The sequence below is a fragment of the Alligator mississippiensis genome, chromosome 1 (assembly GCF_030867095.1).
Source record: "Alligator mississippiensis isolate rAllMis1 chromosome 1, rAllMis1, whole genome shotgun sequence".
In the NCBI taxonomy this organism is placed as follows: domain Eukaryota; kingdom Metazoa; phylum Chordata; order Crocodylia; family Alligatoridae; genus Alligator; species Alligator mississippiensis.
Window position 1 is genome coordinate 169594987 of NC_081824.1, and position 25877 is coordinate 169620863.

At 56.5% G+C, this 25877-nt stretch overlaps 1 protein-coding gene across 1 annotated transcript; it reads left to right on the forward strand.

Moving 5' to 3' along the window:
* The first annotated feature begins 609 nt into the window (after positions 1-609).
* On the forward strand, positions 610-25533 carry CAPN11 (calpain 11). The gene is made up of 22 exons (XM_006271904.4): positions 610-756; positions 7169-7460; positions 8104-8173; positions 11784-11902; positions 12128-12261; positions 12504-12672; positions 14923-15006; positions 15094-15179; positions 15400-15474; positions 16414-16574; positions 16879-17048; positions 17293-17304; positions 17973-18184; positions 18711-18750; positions 20153-20218; positions 20733-20790; positions 20889-20953; positions 21958-22026; positions 22163-22241; positions 22643-22759; positions 23346-23404; positions 23824-25533. The coding sequence occupies exons 2-22, from the start codon at positions 7215-7217 to the stop codon at positions 23848-23850; spliced, it is 2118 nt and encodes a 705-aa protein (XP_006271966.1). The 5' UTR covers positions 610-756; positions 7169-7214; the 3' UTR covers positions 23851-25533.
* Positions 25534-25877: the final 344 nt, after the last annotated feature.

The window sequence follows — 25877 nt, forward strand, 5'->3', positions numbered from 1 at the left end:
CTGTAACCTGGGACAGGTTTTTTCTGGCCTGTCTCCTTTGGGGAGGGTGGGAGGAATGAACAATGTTTGCAACTGCACTGAAGATACCATGCCAGGTAGAAGACTGCCCAAGGCCATGGTTTGCCTGACTGTCCCCTCCTGGCTACCCCACTGTGTGTCAGATCCCTGCGCTAGTGATGGAGATTCACCTTCACTCCAGGGTTGGATCCTGTGCTTTTGGATCTGGGCAGGTCTAAGCTTTCCCTTCAACCCAAGATGAAGCCCACTGACTTCTTCTGACCCCCAGGGCCAACCTCTCCCAGTCCATTGCTGGCTCAGGCTCCTCCATTTTGGAGCAAGCATCCTTTTAACTGGTGCCCCGAAGGCTGTTGTTGCAGCAGGAGTCTTAGCCTAAGGCAGCTGGAGAGGAGAGCAGGATCTGCCGGCTCTTTGTCCCTGGTACACTGCAAGGCTGCCTGGGGGAGGAGGCAGGGAAGGGCGGGCCTGGCTTCCTGCAAGGCTCCAGGCCTGGAAGAAAGAGGCCAAAGGCTTACAGCAGCTGCTGTGCCTTTAATTTCCCTGCCCTTCCCCCTCCTCTCCAGCTCACTCAATCTGAGCTGCCTGCACATCCTGCCAGGCCAAACCCCACCTTCCTGCCTGCAGAGCCAGGGCAGCTGAGCTAGCTCTGCAGTCATGAGCTGTGGGTAGGGAGGCTCCCAGGAAAGCCAGGAGAGGAGTGAGGGAAGCGCAGGCCCCCCTCGGGGAAGAGCCCACGCAGTAAGTGACTCTCGCAGCTTCTTGTCCCTTGCAGCAGCCAAGCTCAGATCCGCTTAAAGGCTCAGCACAAGAACGGGCTAACTTCAGCTCCCTCTTCCCCTCTCTGCCACACCCCACCCCGCCCCATGCCGGAGCTGGCAGCGGCTCTGCCAGGGCACTCACTTTCCTTGGTATCGGTGGGGCCAGCAGGTGAGTTTGGGCAGTGGCAGTGCCCCTGGCACCAGGGACCCCTGCCCTGGCCCCCAGCTGGAGGTGTTTAGGGTGGGGGAGAAGAGGACTCGCAGGCCATCGGGTGGGGTTCTGTGGTGCAGGTTGGCATTACCAGGAAAGGAGGGGCACACCCCACAGGTCAGCCTTCACACCCCCCACCCCTCCTGGCGAGACTGGTACCTAGCCTTGGGAGGGGTCTGGGCTGGAGCCAGCCCATGCGTTACTCTTGGTGCCTATGAGTCTGCAGAGGCTGTAGGTGCTTGAACCTGCCTTGGATCCCAGGCTGGGTGTGGGGGTACAGCATGTTCCTTAGCCCCACAGGAGCTGTGCTGGGACAGAGCTACTCCCTCTGCTGAAGCTGGCCCCCTCCGCTGCCTAGAGGTGCCCTTGGGGTGCCAGCTCCGGAGAGTCCTGGGTGGGGAAATTTTGGCAGGCGCTTCCTCCCACCCACTTTGTGCGGTCCCGATAATCAACTTTGCTGTTCTCATGCATGCCCCCATCTTGGAGAGGAGCCCCACTGTGGTGGGGGGAGGGCTGGGGACAATTTTGTGTCTTTGGAAGGATAGGAGTGGGCTTTGCTTCTGGCAGCAGATGCTGAAGCTGAGGGGGCTGTTGCAGGTCCCCTGCACAAATAAGCCTGCAGGTCACTGGGCTTGGAAGAGCAGTGGAAACATTGCCGTTCATGGTGTTTACAAGATACAGCTTTCCTGCTCCACAGCTATCGGCTGGGGTGGGCCCTGGAGATCCCCAAGGACACTTTTCTCTGCACCAGTGCCTTTTCCTCTGTAATATACCACATATCTGGGGCCACAGCCTCTTTGCAGCTTCCACTTCTGGGAAACAGGCCTGGGGATTTTCCTTGGTCTGGCCATATCTCAGCCTGTAGATCTGCATTAGGCCTGCCTCCCTTCTCCCTGCAGCCATGGTTAGGTTCCTGCTCTATCCTTTTGCATATTGTGTTGCTTTTTGGCATGCTGCACTGCCAAGGTGGCTGTATCTTGGTGCCAGGTGTCCAGATGTATGTTTATATGAATGGGATGTGAACACCGGAGGGGTGAGGGGTTGGAAGGAAAGTTTGTCATATAGACCTTGGTAGTTCTTGATACTTCACTGGGTGCAGTGGGCATGGGGGACTTAGGTTAGGTTTGAGCGTAAACGCAATTAGTACCTGGGCTCCTCTGGGTGGGCTGAGCCACGTCGGGTCTCCTTTTGGAATGAACAGGGCCCAACCAAGCCAGTCCCAAGTTTCCTTTTACTTTCTAGCCACGTGGGAGTTTTACATGTCTCTCCTCTGAGTGATGGTCCCGGTGTTGTTACAGCAAAAACTTAATAGTCTCCCAGCTCAGGCAGGGATGACTGCACTGCAACAGGTCCTCGATACAAATCGTGAGTGTTGGCACAGAGTCAAAGCTGCCCCACTCGCTTTGGCCACGCTCTGCTGCACTGCATGCCACCTACGCATGACAGGCATGGGCAGGGGCTTAAAGGGATGACAGTCTCCTAGGCAACCTGGTCAGCTCAGCATGGCCATGTGGCTACTATCCAGCCAGGCACCTAGTATGTGTGCGCCTCTGTGATTAGGGCAGAAAGCCAGGCTTCTCCCTGGAACAGTGGGGACTGTCCAGCACTGGCTTCTGTGCACCTGCAGAGGTGTCTCTGCTGGAGCCCTTCCATGGTTGGCAGTGTACAGGGCACCCACCATTCACAGCCTGGGGTCTGTTCCCTTCAGGGGAATTAGCCCATCTGGAAGGGCTTTTCCAGACAGCTGGCTGGAATGGGGGCAAGACCTGGCTGGTGGGAATTGATGGCAACCACTGAACTGTCCCCTTTAGTTCAGGGAGACTAGAGAAGCCCAGCCCTGGCACAGAGGGGTCGGGCACATGTGCTATTGACCCCAGACATGGCACAGAGGGGCACAGTGGCCAGACACAAGGCTATGCAGAGGGTCTCTGGCAGAGCTGGGACATGAACCTAGGAGTCCTCTGCACAGTGAGGCTCAGCAAAGGTTACGCCTCAGTGTGGCTGGGCTCATTTCAGTGCTGGGGGCTGAACAAACCCGGAGTTAGCTTAGGGTTGGTTTGTCTGCAGGCAGCCTCTGGGAGGAAGTAGCAGAGAGGCCTTTGTGGGCACATTTGGGGTTTGGAAGGACTGGTCCTTTCATGGGGCAAGTTTCTGGCAAGCCAGGCAAACAGGGCACCTGTGCTCCCCTCCCCTGTTGGCCCCATGCTTCTCCATGTGCAGTGTGCTAGAATGGCTGAGGGCAGGAGTTTAGGGAGGAGAGCCTGCCCAACTGGTGCTGTGGTTGCTCTAACATTTCACACAGCGCCGGGCTGTTGGTTTGTGCTTTTCTGAAGCACAGGCCAGAAATGTGCATCCTTCTATTCACCCTGGGCACCTACTGGTTCCAGCACTGCCAGCCTGTGTGAATCCTTTGCCTTTGCCTGCTTTTGCCCAGCTGGCACCAGGGCCCCAGTAAAACTGAAATACTCTTCTCTCCCTCCGTGCTCAGGTAGCCTCCCCAGTCAGCAGCTGTTTTGTTCCTTTGTGAGCACAGCAGCCACCAGGACCTTCTGAACTACTCTGAGTAACAAGACTAATAATAACCCCTGCAGTGCCCAAGGGATGACCGTGTCTGCTGGCCACAGCTCAAGAGTGTCTGTGGTCCTGGCAGTGCATGGGGCTGAGCTTCAGAAGCAACTGCTAGGTGTAGCTGCTGGTGCTTTAGCTAACACAGAGGCACAGGCTGTGCAGAAATGCTTGGTCCTGTGGTTGTTCTGCCATATCCTGGCTGTGAAGGGAAGCTAGAAAATGTGTCCTGAGCATAGCCATCACAGGGAAGCCTGCCTGAGGCTACAGCCAGCCTGAAACAGCCTCCCTGGGGGAGGAGGGTCCCTCTCACTGGCATGGCCTTCCTCACCTTTGCCTCATGAGGAAGTGTTGGCTCAGCAGGTGATGGATGTCCCAGAGACATTCACTGGTACTCACCACATGCTGAAGGAGAGGGAAGATTGTATTATAGGGACTAGTACTGCATGGCAGGGAGTGGTGGCCATTTTTGGTGTCGCCCAGCTGGTGGTGCTTGAAAGATGACTGCCAGTTATATTTTTTCCTTATCTGATGGGATCATCAGTAAGCCACAGGGGAGGATTCAAGGCCTGTTATGGCTTCACCAAGATGTAGTCAAACCCACAGAGCATTTCCTGTGGTACTGAGCCTAAGTACTACCATCAGGGCTACTGCCAGCCCTTGTGGGGTCAGTCCATAGGCAAGCTACTGCCAGCCAGTGGCTGTGCAGGAGTCAGAAGGGAGCACACAGTGCTCCCAGTGCTGTGGAGGAGAGGGGCTAGGAGTGCCAGGGAAGAAGATCTCTGGAACAACTAAGCCTCTAAGAGCATGCACACACCCATATCAGGGCTGCACAGGCCTGCCTGAGAGCACGAGGAGGCTCAAAGTAGGGGAAACCGCAAGGTAGGAAGTGGAGACAGCAGGGATGACTGTCTGGGATTGCCCTTCATTCAGCTTAGCTGGGCCCTGCCCTGCCCTGCCATTCAAATAGGAGGAGTCAGCCCAAGGGAACAGGAGGTGCAGGACTTGTGCAGAGAGGATGATGGTTTTGGGTTCTCAAGGGTGTTGGGGCTGTGTCATCAGGGGTGGCACTGGGGGCTTGGGATAGGGAAGGCAGAGGATTGTGGTAGGTAGGGGCAAAAGGGTGAGAAGAGATGGTACTGCCTGGGGAGAAAGGGACCAGGTGCTTAGGGTAGTGGGGGGCAGGGCTAAGGCAGTGGTGGAAGGGGACAGGCTCCCTCCCTCTGACCTCAGTGAACATCTGGGTGGACACAAGTAGCACCATGAAGGGGCAGGGAGCTGTGTGTGCCCTATGTCTGCTTCAGGACCCAGTTTCTAGCTCAGACGAGGCCCCAGCAGCAGCACAGTGGGACCCAGCAAGAGCTGCCCAAGCTTGGCAGTGCCTTTCACTTACTCCTGATAACTCCAGGGTCAGACGGCAAGTCTCAGCAACTAGGCTCCAACTTCTCTCTGGTGTGTAGGCAATAGTGGGGGTGACATGGTAGCCTTGGGTAGGCTGGTGTCTGGTCCCCTCCTACCCTGGAGAGCTCTGGCAGCAGTGCCTATGGAACAGAGACCCTGGCTGGCATCAGAAAGGTTATGACAAGTTCCCCATGAGCAGGATTTCTAGCTCCCTAGTTTGGAAGAACATCTTAGATGTGGTGTGGGGCAACAGGAAGCAGCAGGTGCATGAACCAGTCCCATCAGGGTCCCACTGCTGGCCTGGCTGGGTGTCACCCTGAAGAAGGAAGAGGAGCCAGAATTTTGGGGTGGGGAGCAGGGTGTTCACTCCCAATAGGGATGATATTTTAACTGATGCTCCGTGACTTTCTTGGGCACTGGTGCCAGCCAACATTCAGAGATGGGCCTTGGCTGTATCAGCCAGCCTCTCTCCTGGTTACGTGCAGTATGTTCTGCCATGACTCTTGCACTGTCTGCCATCCCAGAGTAGGGCGTGATGCATCTCTGAGCAGTGTGCTGGGTTACAGCCCACTTTGTTGAATGGGGCAGAGCAGTGTCCTGTGGCCTGTCACATAAACCGAAAACCCCCTTGTTGGAACTGCTTGTTAAGTGTTTCAGCGACAAGGCCTTTGCAGGCTTTTGCTTTGCTGCAGTGGACACTTCTGCCTTCTACCATCAGTCACTAACTCAAAAACACAATGGGTCGGAGTCCTAGCAAGGGAGGACAGGGTTTGGCTCGCATGCACCCAGCTTAACCTATTTGTGGGGCCTGTGCTGGTATTCTGGGACAGGCCGCCCAAGGACTGATGCATTACAGAGTGCACTCCCAAGGGCTGGTGCGGCCCGTGATCTGGCAAAGGGATATCGGTTGTCCCCAGTAATGGCCTTGCCCACTCCAGAACTGGGACAGAGCCCCAGTCCCTGTAGCCTAGTGTCCAGAAGGGCTTGGGGGCTGGATATGTCACATCCCGCTGTGTGTGCACCCATGTGCCCTTTCACCTCAACCCCTGTTAGTACTTCTCAGTGTGGGGGGCACTGCCTTGGTAGAAGGCAGCCCCCCATCTCCTTGAGGGAGCGGCACTTTCCCAAAATCCTGTGTGCTCACAGCTCTGAGCCATACTTGAGTCACTCCCTCTAGCTTGGGAAGGGCTGCCCCTCCTCCCCCAGCCTTGCACTGCTCCTGTGGAGATAGCAACAGTTCCACTCATGAATAGTGTCCCCCACACCATCCCCATGTGTTGCCCTCACATGAGCAAACAGTGAGTCACCTCCCAGTGAGGAGAAGGCACGTGGAACCCAAGAGCAGACACTCCCGCTGCCTCTCCTTGGACATACCTGTTCTTGTCTCAGACTAGTTCATTTCTGGGAGAAACAGCACTGCTGCCCTCGCCCCATGCAAACACCAACAACCTGAAGGGAGAGCTAGGAAACAGGACAAGGGGAGCACCAGACTGCCCAAGTCCCTGCCCCGTGCCAGCAAAAGGTGCTGTAGGGAAGGGGGCTATGGGAAGTATGTTGCCCAAAGTCCTGGCTGGTGGTTACAGACACTAGGAGAGATGCTTTGGATGTAGAAAGAGCAGGGAGCAAAGTGCCTGGGATTCTTGGGTATAGGTTGCAGCTGTGTTGGTCTAAGGGCATAGGCAGACAAGGTTCTTTGGGTAAATCTGATATCTTTTATTAGTGTGCTCAGCTGGCCCCTTCACAGGAAATCCCTCTGTGTTGCTGTCAGCAGAGTTGCCCTCCCCTTCTGCTCCCAGCCTGGTTTGTTTGACAGAGCACTAATGAGAATGGATGTGTGACCAGCTTGAGCTAACAGCCAAGGCCCCTCTCTAAACAGCAGTGCCAGTGTTTGAGCAGAACATGGAGTTTGGGAATGGCCCCTAGCAGCGTGTGACTGCTCCAGGGTTCCTTCTGCACTGCAGACCGGCCCTGGCTTGGACACTTGCCACCTTGGCTTCCTTAGAACCATGAGTAAGGGGGAAGTTGAGTCCTAGGTGAGAAAGAGATTTCCTGCCTGTTAAATTAATGGCCTAGATCCCAACCTTGCCTTCTCTAACTAGCCCAACCTCCTGCAGCAAGTATGGTCCTCGTAGGAAGACCCTTCCCCACCTCTCCTGCCATCCCACCCCCCCATACTGTTGTGCCCAGCTTGTCTAAAGGTGCCTTTGTAACCTAGGGGAAGGTGTTGAAGCTGGTGCCACCTTTGCCTGGTCAGTGGCACCATGATGCCCTTCGGGGGAATCGCTGCCCGGCTGCAGAGGGACCGTCTGCGAGCAGAGGGAGTTGGCAAGCACCACAATTCCATCAAGTACCTCAACCAGGACTATGACACCCTGAAGCAGGAGTGTCTGGAGAGCGGCACCCTCTTTGAGGACCCTCAATTCCCAGCTGTCCCCTCTGTCCTTGGCTTCAAGGAGCTGGGGCCACACTCTGGCAAGACCCAGGGGGTGCGCTGGAAGCGCCCATCGGTAAGTGCCTATCCCAAGGAGGCCCCTCATTAACATGATGACAACCCACAGTCCCCTTGCCTACTACAAGTCTTGTTCCCCTGTCTGCCCAGTTCCCCGCCCCCTCTGCCTGCTCAGGGCCTTGCCTCCCTTGGATGTCAGATGCCATTATCCAGGAAAAGGTTGCACCCTGCCAACCTGTCGCCATCTCAAGCAAGCTCCCTTTCTTGGGTCAGCAGAGCTGGGCAATGAAATGCGGAGGCTACTCTTTGCATTGCCCTTGCCCCCCTCTGAATGGAATTGCACTCACTCAGGGGTAGAAACATATGACCTGCAGGGACTGGGGGGCCCTCGGGGTGGTGATCCCTATTGTCACTGCTACAGATGGGGACTCTCTCAGACCTGGTCCCCATGTCTCAACATCAGAAGGCTATCGAGCTTTTCCCAGTTGACCCCTTTGGAGTTTGTGTAGCCATGGGACTGTCATAGCCAAGCCCTTTTCCCCAACCAGAGTCCAGGGAAGGTACAAAGGGTACAGTACCAAAGTCACAGGGTGCTGCACACCCACATCATTCCCCTGTACAGGAGGCCACGTGCAAAAATGGACTATAGAGCGGATCCTGGTGAGATTAGGGACCCATAGTTGATTCTCTCTCCCCAACAGGAAATCGTGGATGACCCCCAGTTTATTGTTGGAGGTGCTACAAGGACAGATATCTGCCAGGGAGCTCTGGGTAAGTCCAGCTCTGTCCTCTGACCAGCTGGGGCTTGGGAGGGCTGAGGTGTTGTATGAGGGGCAGATAGGGAATGGATCAGATGGGGAGGTGGGGTCCTCCCCAATGCAGAGTTGCTTGAGGGATGTGTGGGACCTTGGCAGCGAGGCTTGCAGGGCCAGGGGACTGCTAAGATAGTGTTTCACAGGATGCTCTCCCCAGGAGTTGACATATTTACGCCAGGGCTCTGACCAAGCGTCAGCCCAGCTCACTCAGTTCTGCCCTCCTAAATCCCCCATGACCCCGGAGTCCTGATTCCATCTGAAAATACCCCTCCCATGCAGCCCGGACTCCCCACCCACTTAGCCCTATGCAAAGGGTGGGATGGCAGTGGCTGTTATTCCTAACACCTCCTGGGTGAGATCTCACTGAGGTCACAGGAAAGTAAGGCTGGAAGGGACTTCACAAGGTCCTCTTATCCAGCCTCCTACTCCAGGTAGCATTGGCCCTGACTTAAACCGTTCCGGCCAAGTGCCTATCCAACCAGGTCTTCAAAATTTCCAGGGATGGAGACTCCACAGCTTCTCTACATAGCCTGTTCCAGTGCTTGACCACCCTCACAGTCAGGAGGCTCCTCCTAATCTCCAACCTAACTTCCCCTTGCTGCAGAGGGGCACCAGTGTTTTTGGCAGGCATGCCACAAATTAGCTCCGCACCTTTCCCAAGTGCTGGGCTGATCCCCTTCCCCTGCCTGATCTGATGCTGTGTTTTCTGCTTCCTTCCCTGCACTCCCTTCCCAATCTGCTGCTCAGCTTTCTACTCTCTGCCACCGTGCTGCCTGTCCCGTCCCCAGTCTACTATGTGCCATACACAGAGGCTGCCTATGCCACTTGTGGCACCTGTGTCCCAAGTTGGCCACCCCTGCCCTAGGGCCAGAGAACAATGTGTTCATCCTCTCTATAATTACCCTTCGGGTATTTGAAGGCTGTTATCAGGACTGTTATCTTGAAGAAGATGGATTCTGCTTCAGTGTTTCGCATACCTGGTAGTTCCTAAAGGTCCCAATCCGTAATGATCCAGGGCCTGTGGCTTAGCTGGTGACAAGGCGCAGCCAGTGATTGCAATAAACTTCTGCAGGGTGAGACAATGTCAGTGGCAGCAACTCACTGAGTGCTTGGTGGGCCTCCCTGCAAAGGTGAATTGGAAGGAGGACTGAGTTGCTTCTATGTCTAGGGGTGGTGTGGGAGGGAGCACCAAGGTGCTGGGAGGAAGATGGTGGCAGTGAGCAGTGAGGGCTGGCACCCTTGGCAGAGCACAGGAGGCAGGACTGATGTCCAAGTAATGTATCAGGGTTGATGGCTAAGGCAAGACCAAGCTTTGAAGAGCCTTAAAGGCAAAGAAAGGTGTCTTGTACTGGGTGCCATGGGGAAAGGGAGCCAAGGGAAAGACTCTTGCAGAAGGGGCAATGCCAGGCTGACCCAAGGGGCAGTGCTAGCAGCAGTGACAGCCCAAGGATGACTCTGGAAGTGCAGACTGAGAAGAAGTAGGCCAGATCTAAGGCTGTGGAGTAGGAAAGAGTGGGGCAGTTGCAGTAAGAGTTAGATACAGCCTAAGCAGGTGGGTCTCAAAGGCAGGCTGAATTAAACACGACATCTACCTTGCTCCCTCTCCTAATACTGTGTGCAGTGGTGCTGTGTTGCTCAGCTGCTGTGGGGACCATGCTTCAGGGGCTGCGGGAGTTATTCCTATGCCCAAGTTGTCATGCCTCAGGGTTACCTCCTGCTGAGCTCAACAGCAGCTGGAGCCTGCTTGTGGCACACAAAGATGAGCTGCACAGTTCTGTGGGAGGGGGGTCCTTGAGCCCCAGCTCCCGCACAGCGTGCCCCACCATTACTGCCGGTACCACTGGGAGTCCAAGCTGTGTTGGGGTAACAGGAGGGCTACAGGAGTGAGGGGCCTCAGCAGAGCTGGGTGGGAGGCCTAAGACTGGCATGGCAAGGTGTGTGTGTGTGGGGCGGCGGGAGAGGGCTGTGGGTCAGAACTGAGCAGTAATGGTAGAAGTGGTAGGAGGCCCACAGCCTGGAAGAGGGGAGGAGTTGCCAGCAAGGATTGTGGGGCCCCAGCAGATCTGGGTGATGGGCAGTCCCTCCCTGGTGTCCCCCCAGCCTCCCAGCACCACTGTTTCCAGGGGCATCTGACTGAGGTGCGTGGCATGAACAGTTAGCCCAGGCCCAGCCTCAGCACAAGCAGGAAACTGTGTCAGCTGCCAGGGGCTGAGTCACAAAAAGAAGGCAGGCTGTGGCTTTCGGGTTGCTGTGACAATAATGGTGAGAGAGTTGATGCCATGCCTATATTTAGCATTCACAGGAGGATCTGAAAACTCAGGGCTGTCCCAGCGTCCCATCCAGGGGCTCTGATTCTGGCCTGGTTCTTCTGTCAAAAGCTCACCTGCTCGGCCTCCACTCCTGGACTGCATTTCCCATCTATTGTCTCCCATGTCTCCAGGCACCTCCTCTTCCTGACCCCTCATGCTATTCCCACCCCTGGTTGCTCACTGCTCTTGTTCCACCCCCACACACCCTGCAGCCGGGTGCGTCCCTGAGTGACAGGAGCACCTGGGGTTGGCACACGCTGCCTCCCCTCTCCTCCTGCCAGCTCCTGGCCTTCCCAGAGCCCCTCTCCTCCCAGGATGGAAGTCTGAGAGGGGGGCAAGCCATTGGGCACCATGCCCACCCAGCTCAGTCATAGGGGCTGCATGATAATGGAGGTGGGGATCTTTGCATAATCCCCCAGGTCACAGTGATGCCACTTAGACCACTCTTGTGGAGCAAAGAGGGAGAGGGAGCACTCATCCGTCTGCTCCCACAGAGTCAGCAATGGGGTCACCAGTGCCCTGCACATAATCCTGTGGGAAACCACCTCTGGGATCTAATCAGTCCCTGTTGACCCCTTCTGCATCAGGGTTGTTGGGGATGCAGCTGGTTTTTTAATTGTATCTGAGCAGGGCTGTCAAACTCATCAGGCCCTGCTGGCCAGATGAGTGGCATTGAACTGGTCCACAGGCTGGATGAATGGCATGGGGCAGGCTCTATGTTCTGGATTGGGCCCATAGGCCCCCACCTCTTCATACACTGGATCCAGCACCCACTCTAGCCAGTTTGGAACACAAGTTGCAAATGGCACCCACTCCAGCAGGTCTAGGACCCACGCTGCCTGTGGCATCTGCCCCAGAACAGGCCCCGTGGGTACTGGATATGGCATTTTTGGTGGGGGGGGGTGTCCCGGACTGGCCCCACACAGGTGCTGTGTGCAGTGCAGGACCCAGACTGGCTTCATGCTGGTGCCATGTGCAGCATGGGCCTGGTCCAATGCATACCACATGTGAGTTAACTTGAGAACGAGGGGCAGCACTGGGGGCTGGACAGTGGGGCTCGATGGGCCACATCCAGTCCATGGGCTATGTCCATGACACCCCTGAATTAGGGGATCCCATATAGAGCTGCCCAGTGAGGGAGGGAAGCAGAGGCAGGAGTCTACCTCAGGGAGTGGCAGGAGGTTGAAAGTCACAGTGACCCGGCAGGGGGCAGCTGTATGCTGGGTGAGGGCCTGACCCCAGCTCCTTGCTCCCCAGGTGACTGCTGGCTGTTGGCTGCCATTGGCTCCTTGACACTCAACGAAGAGCTCCTGCATCGTGTGGTGCCCCATGGGCAGAGCTTCCAGGAGGAGTATGCAGGCATCTTCCATTTCCAGGTAGGGCTAAGGGCAGCACTGCCTCTCACTTCCAGGGCAGGAGCTAGTGCCCACTGCCTCTGGGAATGGCTACTGGGGGGGTCCAGGCCTAAGAATGGAGGTCTCCTCCGGGGGTCTGTTTCTCCTGAGTCAGCATGGGGCTCCTCAGCCCCAAGCTCTGCAGCTGTCCCCTACACCGGGCAGCTCGGCCATGCCCTGCTCACCCCATTCCTCCTCCCGCTGCAGATCTGGCAGTTCGGCGAGTGGGTGGATGTGGTGGTTGACGACCGGTTACCAACCAAGGATGGGGAGTTGGTGTTTGTGCACTCAGCAGAGTGCACTGAATTCTGGAGTGCCCTGCTGGAGAAAGCCTATGCCAAGTGAGTGCTGGCAGGGAGGCCAGGGGTTGACGGGAAGGAGGGGCAACATGGGGAGCAAGTCTGGGGCAGGGAGAGTGGGGATGGGGGGGAGATCCTGTTCTGTGGCTGTCTTCTCCAGAGGGCTATTTCCCCTACCACTGCTGGCCTGGGACCCTGAAGGACTCCCTAGGAGCAGCAGGGGGAACCCAGTGTTGTCAGGGTCATCCTGCTAATGCCCCTGGCGGTGTCCGGTTGGTGTGCAGGCTGAATGGCTCTTATGAGGCCCTGTCAGGGGGCAGCACCACAGAAGGCTTTGAGGACTTCACCGGCGGCGTGGCAGAAATGTACGACCTCAAGCGGCCACCCTCTACCCTAGACAGGGTCATCCGCAAGGCACTGGAGAGAGGCTCCCTGCTCGGCTGCTCCATTGACGTAAGAGGCACCCCTGTTCCCTGCCCTCCCCTGATGAGGGGCTGCAGGGAGCTTAGAACCACAACCTCCCCACACACACCCCTAACCCCACAGGCGCTAAGGCTGGCCTGCTCCCTGCACTCTCCCTCTGCAGCCTGGAGCCCAGGTGTGAAATGATCTACGTCCAGGTCCACATCACAGATCTTTCAGCTGGATGGACCATGCCCCACCCAGATCCCTTGGCTGGACACAGCATAGCACCTGGCTGAGCCTGGGGCAGAGAGAGCCAGGGCTCAGGCAGTGTCATGACCCCCTGTGGGTGTCCATGATGGGGAATTTGGTCTTGTCCTACAGTGAACCACGGGGTGCTGAGAGACCATTTGTACCCCTCATTCTTCAATGATGGAAGGTATCAAAACAGCAAGCATGTGTGTGGTGCCCCCTTGTGCTGAGAGTGCCTCAGCACAAGCTTACTGGACCTCTACGCAGAGGCCATAAATTAAAACAGTCCTGCCACTCCTGTTGCTGGAGTGTATCACCCCAAGCCTCTAGGGAGAGGGGCCAGAGCCTCTTTGCTCAAGCCTCCCAGGGGATATGCAAGGACTCCCTGCCAGTAGAATAGCTCCCTGCACCAGCTCCCCAGGCCATTTCCTCACCCCTGCTCCAGGCCTGCATAACCTATTTCAACCATTGCTGCACCATGATTTTCAGCTGCTGTGGTGAAAGGAGGGATAAACTACCCAGCCAAGCCACCTCTTGCAGTCTACCAGGAGCCCAAGGACTGCTGCCAGTGTAGCAAAGGCAGCTCCAACCTGCACCTCTAGCATGGAGACTGCAGCTCCCAGTATGCCAAGCACTCCATCTCACTCTGAAAGGCTGGGCCACTGGACCAATGCTTGCAGAAGCCTGTAGTCTCCCTGGACAGCAGCACCCCCCTGTGACTGGTTAGGTCTCAGCACTGTGCCTTGGGCACCCCCAAATGCTTTTTTTTAATCAAGTGTAGGTAGTAACACAGGACTGGAAGGGGTCTCCTGGGCCATTGAATCCTGACCCCTGCGTCCACTGGCAATTGTTAACCAAAGGAATCTCTAAATCCGCACGGCAAATCCTTCATTCTCAGCTACAGAGATAATACCCAAAACATCAACAGTGTCCTACAGCATGCCCTAAATAATAGCAGGGGAAACAAGGGCACTGCCAGTGCCTTGCTAGTGCAAAAACAGTGAAGCAGTTGGTTAATGTATACTCAGAATATCCTTCAGAAACAACCATGCTGCACACTACAGAAGAAGAGAGAAAACCCCACAGTAGCTGTCAATCTGACCTAGAGGAACTATTCCTTCCTGGCCTCAGATCTACTGACTAGAAGGACTTTGAGCAGAAGTTCAAGAGCTTCTAGACAGGAACCTTCAAGTTTTCTAAACACAGTACTGGCAGAAGCATCAGCACATCCCAGTCAACCCCCCCAGCCCTAGTTGTGACCAGCAGCCCAGTGCCTCAGAGGAAGGCAGAACACCCCCTCCCCAGAAGCCAGTAGCATTCACAAAGGGCAAAAGAACCTTCCTGACCCTCCATCTGCAGTCAGCAAAGTCCCTGAGGCCTGGGACTATCATGCCTCACTACCCACAGGTAATTGTTAACCTGTGAACATAACACTACCACAGCTACCTTTATACACCGCCATCCCTCCCCAGGGACTGCAAGTACCTGACTTAACATCACAAACTCTTACTTACACACACACACGCACACACACACACGATTGGCATGCCAGAACTCCCTGTCCTATCGTACCACCCCTTCCATCAAAGCGATGCAGGTTCTTTGCCCCCCACCACTTGGCTTGGAAAACTGTTCCAAAGCATCACTCCTGCTAGATAAAAATTTCCCAGTTTCTCATCTAAGTTTGTTCATAGCCAGTTTGTAGCCATTTGATCTTGTGTTGCTAGTGTTCTTGAGCCTGAAGAGCTCTTCTTCCTTAATATTCATCATACAAATGTAATTCTCTAATAGTCATTTCAGACCCAAGAGTAGGTGTGCTAGCTGATAGCAGCCAAAGGATTCAACAGACTGGCTCTCATTGGTGGGTCTAAAATGCTGACTAATGGGTCCTTGCCCCTTTCTAATGCTGAAGCAGCCTGGGGGACTGAGGTGTCTCTGAGGGAGCATGCCAGTATCTCCTAGCTAAAGGAGGTGGTGATGAGCCTGGTCAGGGAAATCTACATTGTCCCATGCTCCAAGTCAACCCAATGCTTTGTGTTTTGCCTTCAGATCACAAGTGCCTTTGATATGGAAGCAGTGACCTTCAAGAAGCTGGTAAAGGGTCATGCTTACTCTGTCACAGGCTTTAAGGAGGTGAGTCTGGCTGCCTGGGACAAACAGAGAAATGTAAATAGCTTCCCAGTGACATGAGTTTGACCTCTGACTCCTGGCCTCTGACAGGTGAACTACCGTGGGCGCCAGGAACAGCTTATCCGCATCAGGAACCCTTGGGGTCAGGTGGAGTGGACCGGAGCATGGAGCGACGGGTGAGTTAGATCTGATCGTTCTGCTGCATACCTAGCTGTCACTGATAGAAGGAAGGTCTCATCATGCAGGGTCTGAAGAGGGCACTTGCATGGCAGAGCCAAGGGGAAGTTTGCAGTCTGGGATGCCCCTTGTAGCACCATCCAAGGGCAGACTCTGAGGTACCTTCTGCTGAGGCATGTTAGTATCTCCCATCTCACTGCCTCTCTCCTGCCCTCCCAGCTCCTCTGAGTGGAACAACATTGACCCCAGTGACCAAGAGGAGCTGCAGCTGAAGATGGAAGATGGAGAGTTCTGGTGAGTGCTGCAGAGGGAGGAGGGTGCTGGAAGGGGGAGCCAGCACCCATGCTGGACCTGTGATGGGGCTGCCAGGATCTGGTTCTCGGGTCTTACAGACTCCGTCACTCTTAGCTGGATCTCTAAGACTTTGGGAACCTGGCCAGGTTTCTCCATCCCCTCCTTTTCCCAGGCTCATAATTCTTTCCTGCTCCCTTCAGCCCCCCAACACACTCACTGGACACCTTGACCTAACTGGTCCCCAGAGCACATGAGCAGCCATGCAAGGGCCTGGCATGGCCTGTCCACACGCAGTCCTTTTCCTTCAGGCCAGTGTCCAACCCACTGCTAGGTGGTTCCCGATAGAGCCTGGATTCCAGGCTCGGCATGATGGCAAGAAAATTCTGTTGGGCCTGTTCCTGTGCAGAAGGACTTGGTGCTGAGGGACTGGCAGTGGGGGCTCTGCATATGCAGCCCTGTGGAGGGAGCCTACATCTGGGTCTGGGCACAGTCAGTGAGATTCCTCACTTTCACCCTCCCTGAGCCCAATCTGATCAATTGTGTTACTGAAGAAGCCAACAGGTTTATGCCAGCTGGTGCCCATGGACGCACAGGAACTCCTTTTGTGCTTAGCATTACTGGGTAGGAGAGGGCAGGGAGGAAATAGCCAGTGCTGGGTCAGTCACTGCTGGATCAGACAGTGTAAGCTGAGTGAGTGGGCTGCCCTGAGCATGTCCCCTAAGCTTCTCTTGAAAAACCTGAGGCTCTTGAAAAGGGAACATAGGGTGGGAGGGAGACGCAGCCAGAGGAAGGGAGGGTGATTAAGGCTCAGAAAGGTGGGGGAGTCTCCTGAGGGTATGGCCAGCCAGGGAACCAGCCTCTGAATTTGGAAGCTCCTCCTACAGAAATCTCCCAGCTCTCCAGTGTCTCTCAGTCTCTTCTCTCCCACCTGCTATGCAGGATGTCTTTCCGGGACTTCATGAGGGAGTTCTCCAGACTGGAGATCTGTAACCTCAGCCCTGATGCCCTGACCAAGGACGACGTGAGCAAGTGGCACACACAGTTGTATGAGGGCACGTGGCGCCGGGGTAGCACTGCCGGGGGCTGCAGGAACCATCCAGGTACTGCCTCCGCCCCCAGTCCCTTCCCTCAGTGACCTTCTCAGCAGGGAGAAGGGGTGGCAGGCTGGGGAAGTGGGGTGGCTTGGTTCCTGTGCTGACACTAAAGAGCCTGTTGGGGAGAAGCAACATGTAGAGCCCAGCATGTCTGAGCCTGAGGAGCAGGGGTAGGTGGCTGGCAGGCAGAGAGCAGGCTGTGGGCTAGGAGTTCACGATCTCTACAGCTTCCCCTGGGGGCAGCAGGGTCAATGGGGCAGGGGGCTGCAGGGCCTGGTCATGCTGAGTGCATCATTCCCACCTCCCCCAGCCACATTCTGGATCAACCCCCAGTTCAAGATCAAGCTCCTGGAAGAGGACGACGACCCTGGGGACAACGAGTTGGCCTGCAGCTTCCTGGTGGCCTTGATGCAGAAACACCGGCGGAAGGAGCGACGCGTGGGGGGCGACATGCACACCATTGGCTTTGCTGTTTATGAGGTAACCCTCCCCAAGCCCCCGCACACACCCCCACCCAGCACTCTTGGCATGCCCTGCTCATCTCATGGAGGGCTGGGCCCGTCAAACTCCAGAGAGTGAAAGGGAAAGGGTCACATCAGCCATTTCCCTTGCCTAGCAGGAGTTTGTGGGATAACCTTCACCCCTTCCCCCCTTAAAGCACATGGGGACAGGGACTCTGCTGTCCTTTCACACATCTCCTAATAAGCCTCTCCTCTCTCCGCAGGTCCCTGAGGAGGTACGTCCAGAGCTATCCATCCCACCACCAGAGTGTGTGTGACAAGGAGTGCTAGGCCTGGTAGGAAGGAGTCAGTTCAGGGCCTGGACTTTGGAGTTCAACCAGCTGGGCCCATTCCAAACCAACCTCATGCCCTGGGTCGAGAAGTGTCCTTTCTCAGCCTTCCAGCACTTCTGGCAACCTGCCCTCCCTTTCTAGGGCAATCACTGCCCAGGCCTTCCTTGGGCTGGCAGCAGATGGGGCACCAGAGCCTGCACTGCCCCTGGAGAAACACTCCATCCTGGTGCCCCAGGGTAGAGCTGTTCACAAGCTCAGGTTGGGGGAAGGGTAGAAAGATTGCTCAACCTGTGGTAACAGCCCAGCACAATGTATGGACATAGGCATACTCATATTTTCACTTAGTGGTCATGGTGTTAGTCACCATTGAGAGACAAGTGCTCAGTTAACCAGGTCATGGAGCTGTGCCAGTCTGGAGCCCAGGGCAGAGCTCAGCTCCTCAAAATCATTCCTGGCCAGGATGAGGGGGGTTGCCCTGCTGCATATGGGTTGGTCATGGGTGCCAGAGCAATGCATATGGCACTTGCACAGGGCTGGTGCTCCAGGCATCCCGGCACAGCCTTGCTTGTTCACAACTGGGCCATCGCTCACAGGTGTCTCTGGTCCCACAGTCCCAGGGCTGCCAGAACGTGCACATGAAGAAGGAGTTCTTCCTTCGGAACCAATCCCGCGCGCGGTCAGAGACCTTCATCAACCTGCGGGAGGTGAGCAACCACATCCAGCTGCCTCCCGGCGAGTACATCATCGTGCCCTCCACCTTCGAGCCACACCAGGAAGCCGACTTCGTCCTGCGCGTCTTCACCGAGAAGCAGTCAGACACAGAGTGAGTCCACACATGATGTGAGCACACTCTGGTGGTACCTGGATGGAGCTGGCTGGGAGTGGTGTTTTCTCCAGCATCTGCTGAGATGCAAGGGCTTAGGGGAGGAGGTGTCCTGCACCAGGGGGGATTCTGCAACTCCCTTGCAGAGGGAAGGGTCCCAGCAGGATAGTGGGAGAGGGGGCAGGGTCAAACAGGTCAGGGTCCTAACAGTGGAGCCCCACTAGCCTCTTAGAGCAGAGGCTCCAAGCCTTCCCTACCCATCTTGCAGTGTATACCTCCCCTCAGGTCAGGGGTGCGAGGGGTTCCCCAAGTGAGGGTGTATGGATCCCTCTCCAGGAATGTTTGGAGATAGGATCACCTTCCTGCGGTTTCTCTTCCCAAACTTCCTGACCTGTCTAATTCAGCAGAACCCAAAAGCCATGGTTTCCTACACATGGACTCCCCCAAAGCCTATGGAGAACCAACCCCTCTACCTCCTGGCTGGCACATACTCCCCACTCACTGTGTCTTCCTCTCATGTCTCCAGGGAGCTAGATGAGGAGATCTCAGCTGATCTTGCTGATGAGGTAAGAAAAACCCCACCTCTCCCAAAACCTTCACACAGCATGTCAGGACCCACACCCTTGTGAGCCTTTGTGGGCAGCACTGTGGGGCATGGAGTGTGTGTGTGGAGGAAGTGCCAGCTGGGGCCACCTGCAGGTGACCGAAATGCCTCTGCCTTGTGAGCCGGATGTGTTCCATTGGCAGAGGCCTGGCAGTCGGAGGACAGTAGGGTGGATTAGGGCAGTGGTTCCCAACCTTTTTTGTACCAGGACCCATTTGTAAACATCAATGGCCAGTCTACCCACAGCCCCCTGGCTTTGCTGGTGTCCCTCACTCCCAAGCCACAGCCCCCTTGCCCTACTGATGCTTCTCACTCCTGACCCACTGCTCCCTTGCCCTGCTGGTGCCCCTCACCTCCCAACCCACTGCCCCCACCACCAGGCCCCCAGGTTGGGGGCTGGGGCTGGGGGTGGGTGTGTGGGGCAGAAGGGGCAGGGTGTAGGGTATGGGGAGGCATGTGCCCCCCAGATTTGTGTGGGCACTGGCCTGCAGCCTAGCCAGACCAGCATGGGCAGGAGGCGCCTCCGTGGCTCAGAGGGTGGGTCCCAGCATGGGAGGATGGAGCAGGGCAGAGAGACTAGTTGCTGCCACTGCTGCTGCCATGAACCCCATACCAGCCACTGTGCCAGGAGCACAAGGAGTAACGGATGGAACGACCCATGCTGGGCTCACCTCCTCCCACTGCCAGCCGCTTGTACTCCAGGCCATGGCTCTATCCCACCACCATGGCCCAGCTGCTAGCAACTAGTCTCGTTGCCTCACTCCACCCACCCCACACTGGAACCCACCCACTGGGCCACGGAGGTGGTTCCTGTCTGTGCTGGTCCAACCAAGCTGCAGCCCTGTGCCCACACAAATTTGGGAGACACATGCCCCGCACCCCATGTATTACCTATGCTCCCCCACCCCATAGATTTACTTGTGGGGAGCTGCGGGAGTTGCTCTCCACCCTGCCTGGCTGCCACGCGCATGTATGCACACGCACATGCATGTGGTACCCCGTGTCCCACTCCCCCCAGGCCCAAGCAGCCCCTTGCAGGACTGGAACACTGCCAGCCTGCAAGAGGGAAACCCATGCTTTCCTACATTTTTCTGTGATTGTTCACAACCCTTTCAAATATTCTTGCAACCCCGTTTTGGGTTGCGACCCACAGGTTGAGAAACACTGGCCTAGGAGACAGAGATCGGGGCACAGTTGGGGTGGAGGGCAAGGGACCAAAGCTCAGTGTGGGGAGGCAGGCAGAGAGCTCCTTCTCCTGGCAGTTGTCTGCTAGAGCCTAAGAGAAGGGGCAGCCCATCCTAACAGGAGGGGAGAACCCAGACCTTGTTCAATAACCTGTTCCCCTTGGGTCTGCATTGCCCTAGGAAGGGATCTCTGAAGATGATGTGGAGGACGGCTTTAGGACCATGTTCAGGCAGCTGGCTGGAGAGGTGACTATTCCTGCCCTGGGTGTATGGGGGCCGGGAGGGGGTGCCCCGCATCACACAAGCAGAGGAGTGAGCATTTGCAGGAATACCCAGAAAGCCCCATCAAGACCGTGCCCTTTGGCACTAGGCATTGAATGAGCCCGGGGAGGCACGCTTTGACCTGGAAAGCACTGATCTCCAGAGCTGGGGAGCAGCACTCATTTCAGCCCCACTGGATGTGTGTCCCTCAGTTTGGCTGGGTGGGCACATCCCATAGCCAGCTGAGGGCAGTGCACCCAAGTCCTGAGCCTTGTCTCTTGCCCTATCCCAGCATTTCTTGCCACCTCAGAGGGACAGTTGCCTTCCTTGCCCAAAACGAAGTGTCACAAACCTGCAGGTCTCCATTGGCAATGGCAGATATCAGGCAGGGGCCAGCACATAGTGGTGGGTTTTCAGGAGGAGGAGAGACTGGGGGACTCTCCAGTCCCCTAGGGCTGGGAAAGCTGTTGGTATCGTTAATGCTGTGCTCTCCTGGCAGGATATGGAAATCAGTGTCTTCGAGCTCAAGACTATTCTGAACAGAGTCATTTCCAGGCGTAAGTGCTGCCCCTCCTACCATCCTGTGCTGGAGGAAGGGGGGAATATCTGTTCTGTGAAAGTGAATAACAGTCTCATTCCCCCTGCCTGCCCTCAGACAAAGACTTGAAGACAGACGGGTTCAGCATGGAGTCCTGCCGCAACATGGTCAACCTGATGGACGTATCCTCCTGCTAAGCCCTGTCTGCTGGGGGAGAAGCTGTTCTGCAGGCTTCCTCAGTGTCCCTTCATTCTTTCAGAGACAGCTTTTCCCTGTGGGGAGTGGGGGGAGTATGTGCTTTTAGTCATTGAGGCTTGGCTCAGATGCCATAAACAGAAGAACAGTGGCATCCCCTGGGCCTGCACCACTCCTGCCAGATATCCTTTGTGTACCCCTCTCCCCCTCTGGGGGAGGTCAGATCTAGACCACAGGCTAGAGCACAGTAGGCTACAAGGCACCTGGCCTGGCCTGTTGGCTGTCTCATAGGGCATAACATCTGGCTTTTCCTGAGTCCCAGGAGCTGAGCTCTGCCAGCCTAGAGCCCAGCTGCACTCTGGTTTCAGGTCTGCCTTCCCTGTGTGAAAAAGTGTGCCCCACCCCTCATCCCCTACCTGCTGTTATGCACACCAGGCCAGGATCCCATGCCTCCCAGGCAGACATACTCTGACACAGGGCTTGGTACAGGCTGTCCCTGAGGGTGGTGTCCATGGCTAGACCCAGCCCTCCAGTAGGGCTGAGGAAGGATGTTTCAGGTTCTCCCCAGCTCTCTACAGTGGAGCAGAGCTCCCCTGCCTCATGCTGCCAAATGGTTAGGGCTCACAAACAGAAATCAGTGGCTACCATGGTCTGTGCACTGCAAGCACTGCGAAGGAGGCAGGAGCCTGCAGGAGTGAAGAGATGATGCTGGGCCCCTTCCACAGTCCAGCTTTGCACCAGCCTGTCGGATATGGGGAGGGGGAGCAGGTGCCAGCACAGCTCTGCAAACTCACTGGTCTCAGAACATGGCATATACCACATAGGCACAGTGCTGCAGAAATGCAGCCATCTCCAGGTGGGGGCATAGTGCCCATTTAGCCATAGCCTGGCAGTGTAGGAGGACCCTGCACCCCAGTCAGTCTTGCCTAGGATCTTGATTAACCAGGGAGACTTTGGCCCTTTCCTACCTCTCCTTGACTCTGTTCCCCAGAAAGATGGCAGCGCACGCCTGGGCCTTGTGGAGTTCCAGATCCTGTGGAACAAGATCCGGAGCTGGCTGGTAAGGAGGGGGGCAAGGAAGTGCTGGAGCAAGGTCCATGCCTCTATGCTGCACTTATGGTGAGGGTGTTTGGCCATCGGGGTTGGGATCAGGAGGAGGCACTTGCCCAGGTTGAACTCTGAGACTGTCATTGCAGACGATTTTCCGCCAGCATGACCTGGACAAGTCGGGCACCATGAGCTCTTATGAGATGCGCCTGGCTCTGGAATCAGCAGGTGAGACCCCAGCCTGGGGAGGGGAGCCTGGACCCTTCAGGGAAGTCCCTGGCAGCTGGTGCAAGCACAACATTGGGGCCTCCCTGTTCCCTGCCCTGTGGGAGTACCCTCCACTATCCAGAAACCACCATAGTAGCTGAAAGGCACAGAACAGCTGATGCAAGAACTTCTGGTCTCTTGGTTGGGGGTCTGGCACCTTGGCCCCTGACAGAAAGAAGCTGGGTGGGTTTCCCAGCTGCAGAGGGGCTGGGCAAAGGGGTTGTGACCATAAAGCCAGTGTCCTCTAGTGCATCTGTGCTTATTCCTGCATGGGCTGGGACCTGCTTCTCTGCTGTTGCTCGGAGGTTCCTACCCCCACAGCTGTAGCCCTCTTAACTGCTACCCATGCTTTTGCCTGCCAGGCTTCAAGCTGAACAACAAGCTGCATCAGGTGGTGGTGGCACGCTACACTGATGCCAGCCTGGGTGTGGACTTCGATAACTTCGTCTGTTGCCTGGTCAAGCTGGAGGCTATGTTCAGTAAGTGGCAGCTCCGGGAGCAGCTGCATGCAGCAGCATCTCCAGCCAGGGGCTCAGGGAAGCCAAGTGTTATGATCTGGCCTAGAGGCAGGTAGCCCCTAAAGAGTATGAAATGAAAAGCAGCTCCTTATGAGAGCATCTTGCTGGGTGGAATTGGAGAGGATGGCACGCTCTATGGAGTCATTGCTATTGCCCCTTCCAGCACCACAGCCTTTAGAGCACTATAGGCTAGGACTGGCTCAAAGAGTAGAGCATTCTTTACAGCAGGGTTATGCCTTCAGGACCATGGGTTGGGTTTGTATCCAGATGTCTCCCATCCAAGTCCTGATTCAGCCTGACCCTGCTTAGCTTCAAACTACAGGTGCCCCAGCCTGAGGCAGGCTGGTTGTCAGTACTTTGGGGACAGGCATGCCAACCAGAAGCTGCCTATAACAGAATCCCCCTTGTTCTCAGTGCAAAATGAGGTGGACAGCCAGCTGCTAACCATGGGGCATGAGGGAGGCAGGGCCCTCAGGGGCGTGGGTCTCTGATAAAGAAGTATAAAGGGAAAACACCCCCATGCAGCACTCACTTCTGCCTTCTGCAGGATTCTTCCGCAGCATGGACCCTGAGGGTACCGGGACAGCCGTGATGAACCTTACGGAGGTAAGTGCTGTGCCTAGTGTTCGGGCCTTGGGGTGAACAGAAGGCCTGGCTCTGGAGCTGGGTTCCTGGGAATGTCCCATTTCTCATGGACTCTGCCTGGGGCCTGTCTCTTCCTCAACCTGCCCTAGAGAAGCCCTCGGAGGGAAAAGGAGGCATCAGGTTCAGGGGCTGGAGAGCTGAAGTTCAATCAAGCTGTCTGAGGGAGGGGCCAGCCTCACACTGGCTTGTGCATGAGGGGGTGCGGAGGATCATTACCACAGCCTCTGCTGTAGGTTGTTTGTGCCCCGTCTCCTCTTGGTGCTCAGAGGCAGTGCCCAAGCTGTGGGGCAGACATTCTGTTGGAGCCTGGTGCGGCCTGCAGCTCTGTAGCCTCTTCCCCAAGCTGCCCATTCACCCTCTTCTCCTTCCCTCCCCTGCAGTGGTTGCTGCTGACGATGTGCGGCTAGGAGGAGAGATGGAACCGTGCTGTCTGAGATGCCTGGTGGGCTGGGCCGCCCCAAAGTGCCTCCCTCACCCTGATTTGCATACACCCCTCCCAGCCCCTCTGCCTCCTTCCCACGTCAGTCCAGCCTGAGTCTGCAGCTTCCTCCTAGCAAGAACTTTCACTCTAGCATGCCCATGGCCAGGCAGGGGGTTGTGGCTCAGGAAGTAGGGCAGGCCAGAGGGGGACCCTTCTCCTGCTGTGGATGTGGCTTACTCCCCACAACAGGAGGATGGTGGGTAGGGGTGCAATGTGTGTGGGCTTTGGACCAGCTACTCTGGGAGCCTGCAGGCCTAATGGCCTAGCTACAGGAGGTGGAGGAGCCAGTACCCACTGGGGATGGGGGAGGGAGCCTGCAGGTGCCCATTGCCTCTCCCTCCTCTACTGGCTCTTGCCGCTAGTTGGACTTTGGTAAGCAACTCCTGCCAGCTTTGGGTACTGGGAATGGCCCCCTGGGCTGCTTTGCGTTGGTGTGGGCAGAAACCTGGCGGGGGGGGGCGGGGTGTTGCCTGCAGCTAAGCCCCTCGGGGTTACTTAGAGAAATAGGGTGGGGCATTGGCCAGAGGTCCCCTGGGTTTACTTCCTGGCTGGGGGAGGGGAGCATGGCCAGTCTTTGGGGTTAGAGAAAGGCCCAGCCCAGCCCACCTAAGCATTAGGCTGCTGCGCTTGCCACTGTAGCATCCCAGCACTTCCCAAAGATGAACCTGACCAAAGCAGTGAGCCCCTCAGGGTGAAACTGCCTAGGTCCTGCCCTGCCCCCCCTCACTGTTGCTAATTCACCGCGTGGCCTTGGACCAGCCCCTCCCTCCTCCGCACCCCAACTCCTCTCCCTTTTGGTTGCAGGATGCAGTAGCTAGGTGCTGAATGCTGCTTTGTGCCCCCAGGAAGACTAGGGGTTGTGAATGCGTGTGGCACAGCCTTACAGCAAAGCTTTGTGGCATTGTTGCCCTGAATACCCCACCTCCAAGTCTTGACAGGACCCAGGCCAGGAAGTCCCCTCCACCCAGCCATTTCAACCCTCCAGGAGGCTGGGGGGGGGGGGGGGGGGGGGGGGGGGGGGGCAGTGTCCTCTCAGAGCCTGTCCTGTGGGGCAGTGCCCTGCACCACTGCCAAGCCAGCCTTGGCCCAGCTGCCCAGGACCGGGACATCCTTTGGGCTGCTGTGTAGGCAGTAGTGACCACAGGGCTCTTATCCATTTCCTCTGGGGGGAGCAACCACTTCATGCATGGCCAGGGCATCTACCCTCTCCCTTTTGGCCTGGGCTGAGCTAGAAGGGGCTTTGCTCAGCAGCAGTAGGGCTGGGACTACCATTGGTTCAGGATCCATCCTGTTTGGCACTGCCCCCCATGTTCTCTCCCATTTGGCCCTTTTACACAGAGGCACAGTGGCCCCTGAATGAGGGGTCTGCTCTCGCCCCCTTCCTTCAGCACCTCTACTCTGCTGCTGCAGGGTGGGGAGAGGGGGTGGTCCCAGCCTGACTCCTGCTGTGCTGTTGAGGCAGGTGGGGACTCTGGGTGTTTCCCCCACCCCACCCATCACCTCTGCCTCCCCAGAGAACATGGCTGCATCGATAACCACTTCTGCCCCAACGGCAGACCTGCTTCCCGCTCACTGTGTACTCTAAACAATAAACAGAGATCTCTACAAACACAGCCTGGGCAGTGATTGAATAAGGGTGTCCAGCTCCCTGCAAGGGGAAGGGGTTGCCTGTCCTCACACCACCACCACTGGTGCCTGGGCACAACCCAGCATCTGGTGGAGCTCCTTGGGCTGGGCTGCGTCAGGCCTGTTGGGGGTAGCCCTGCCTCCAGTGGGGAGGACACTGTGCTCCTGGGCCGTTGCTTCCAGCTCCCTGTGTTCAGGCAGCCTCTTGTTGCTGTCTCTCTACACAGTCTATAATTTTAATTTAATTTTAATTTATGCCAACACAGATATGGATATATCATCCAAAGCATCCTTTAACTGAAATACTTCCTTCACTGAAAAGCCAGT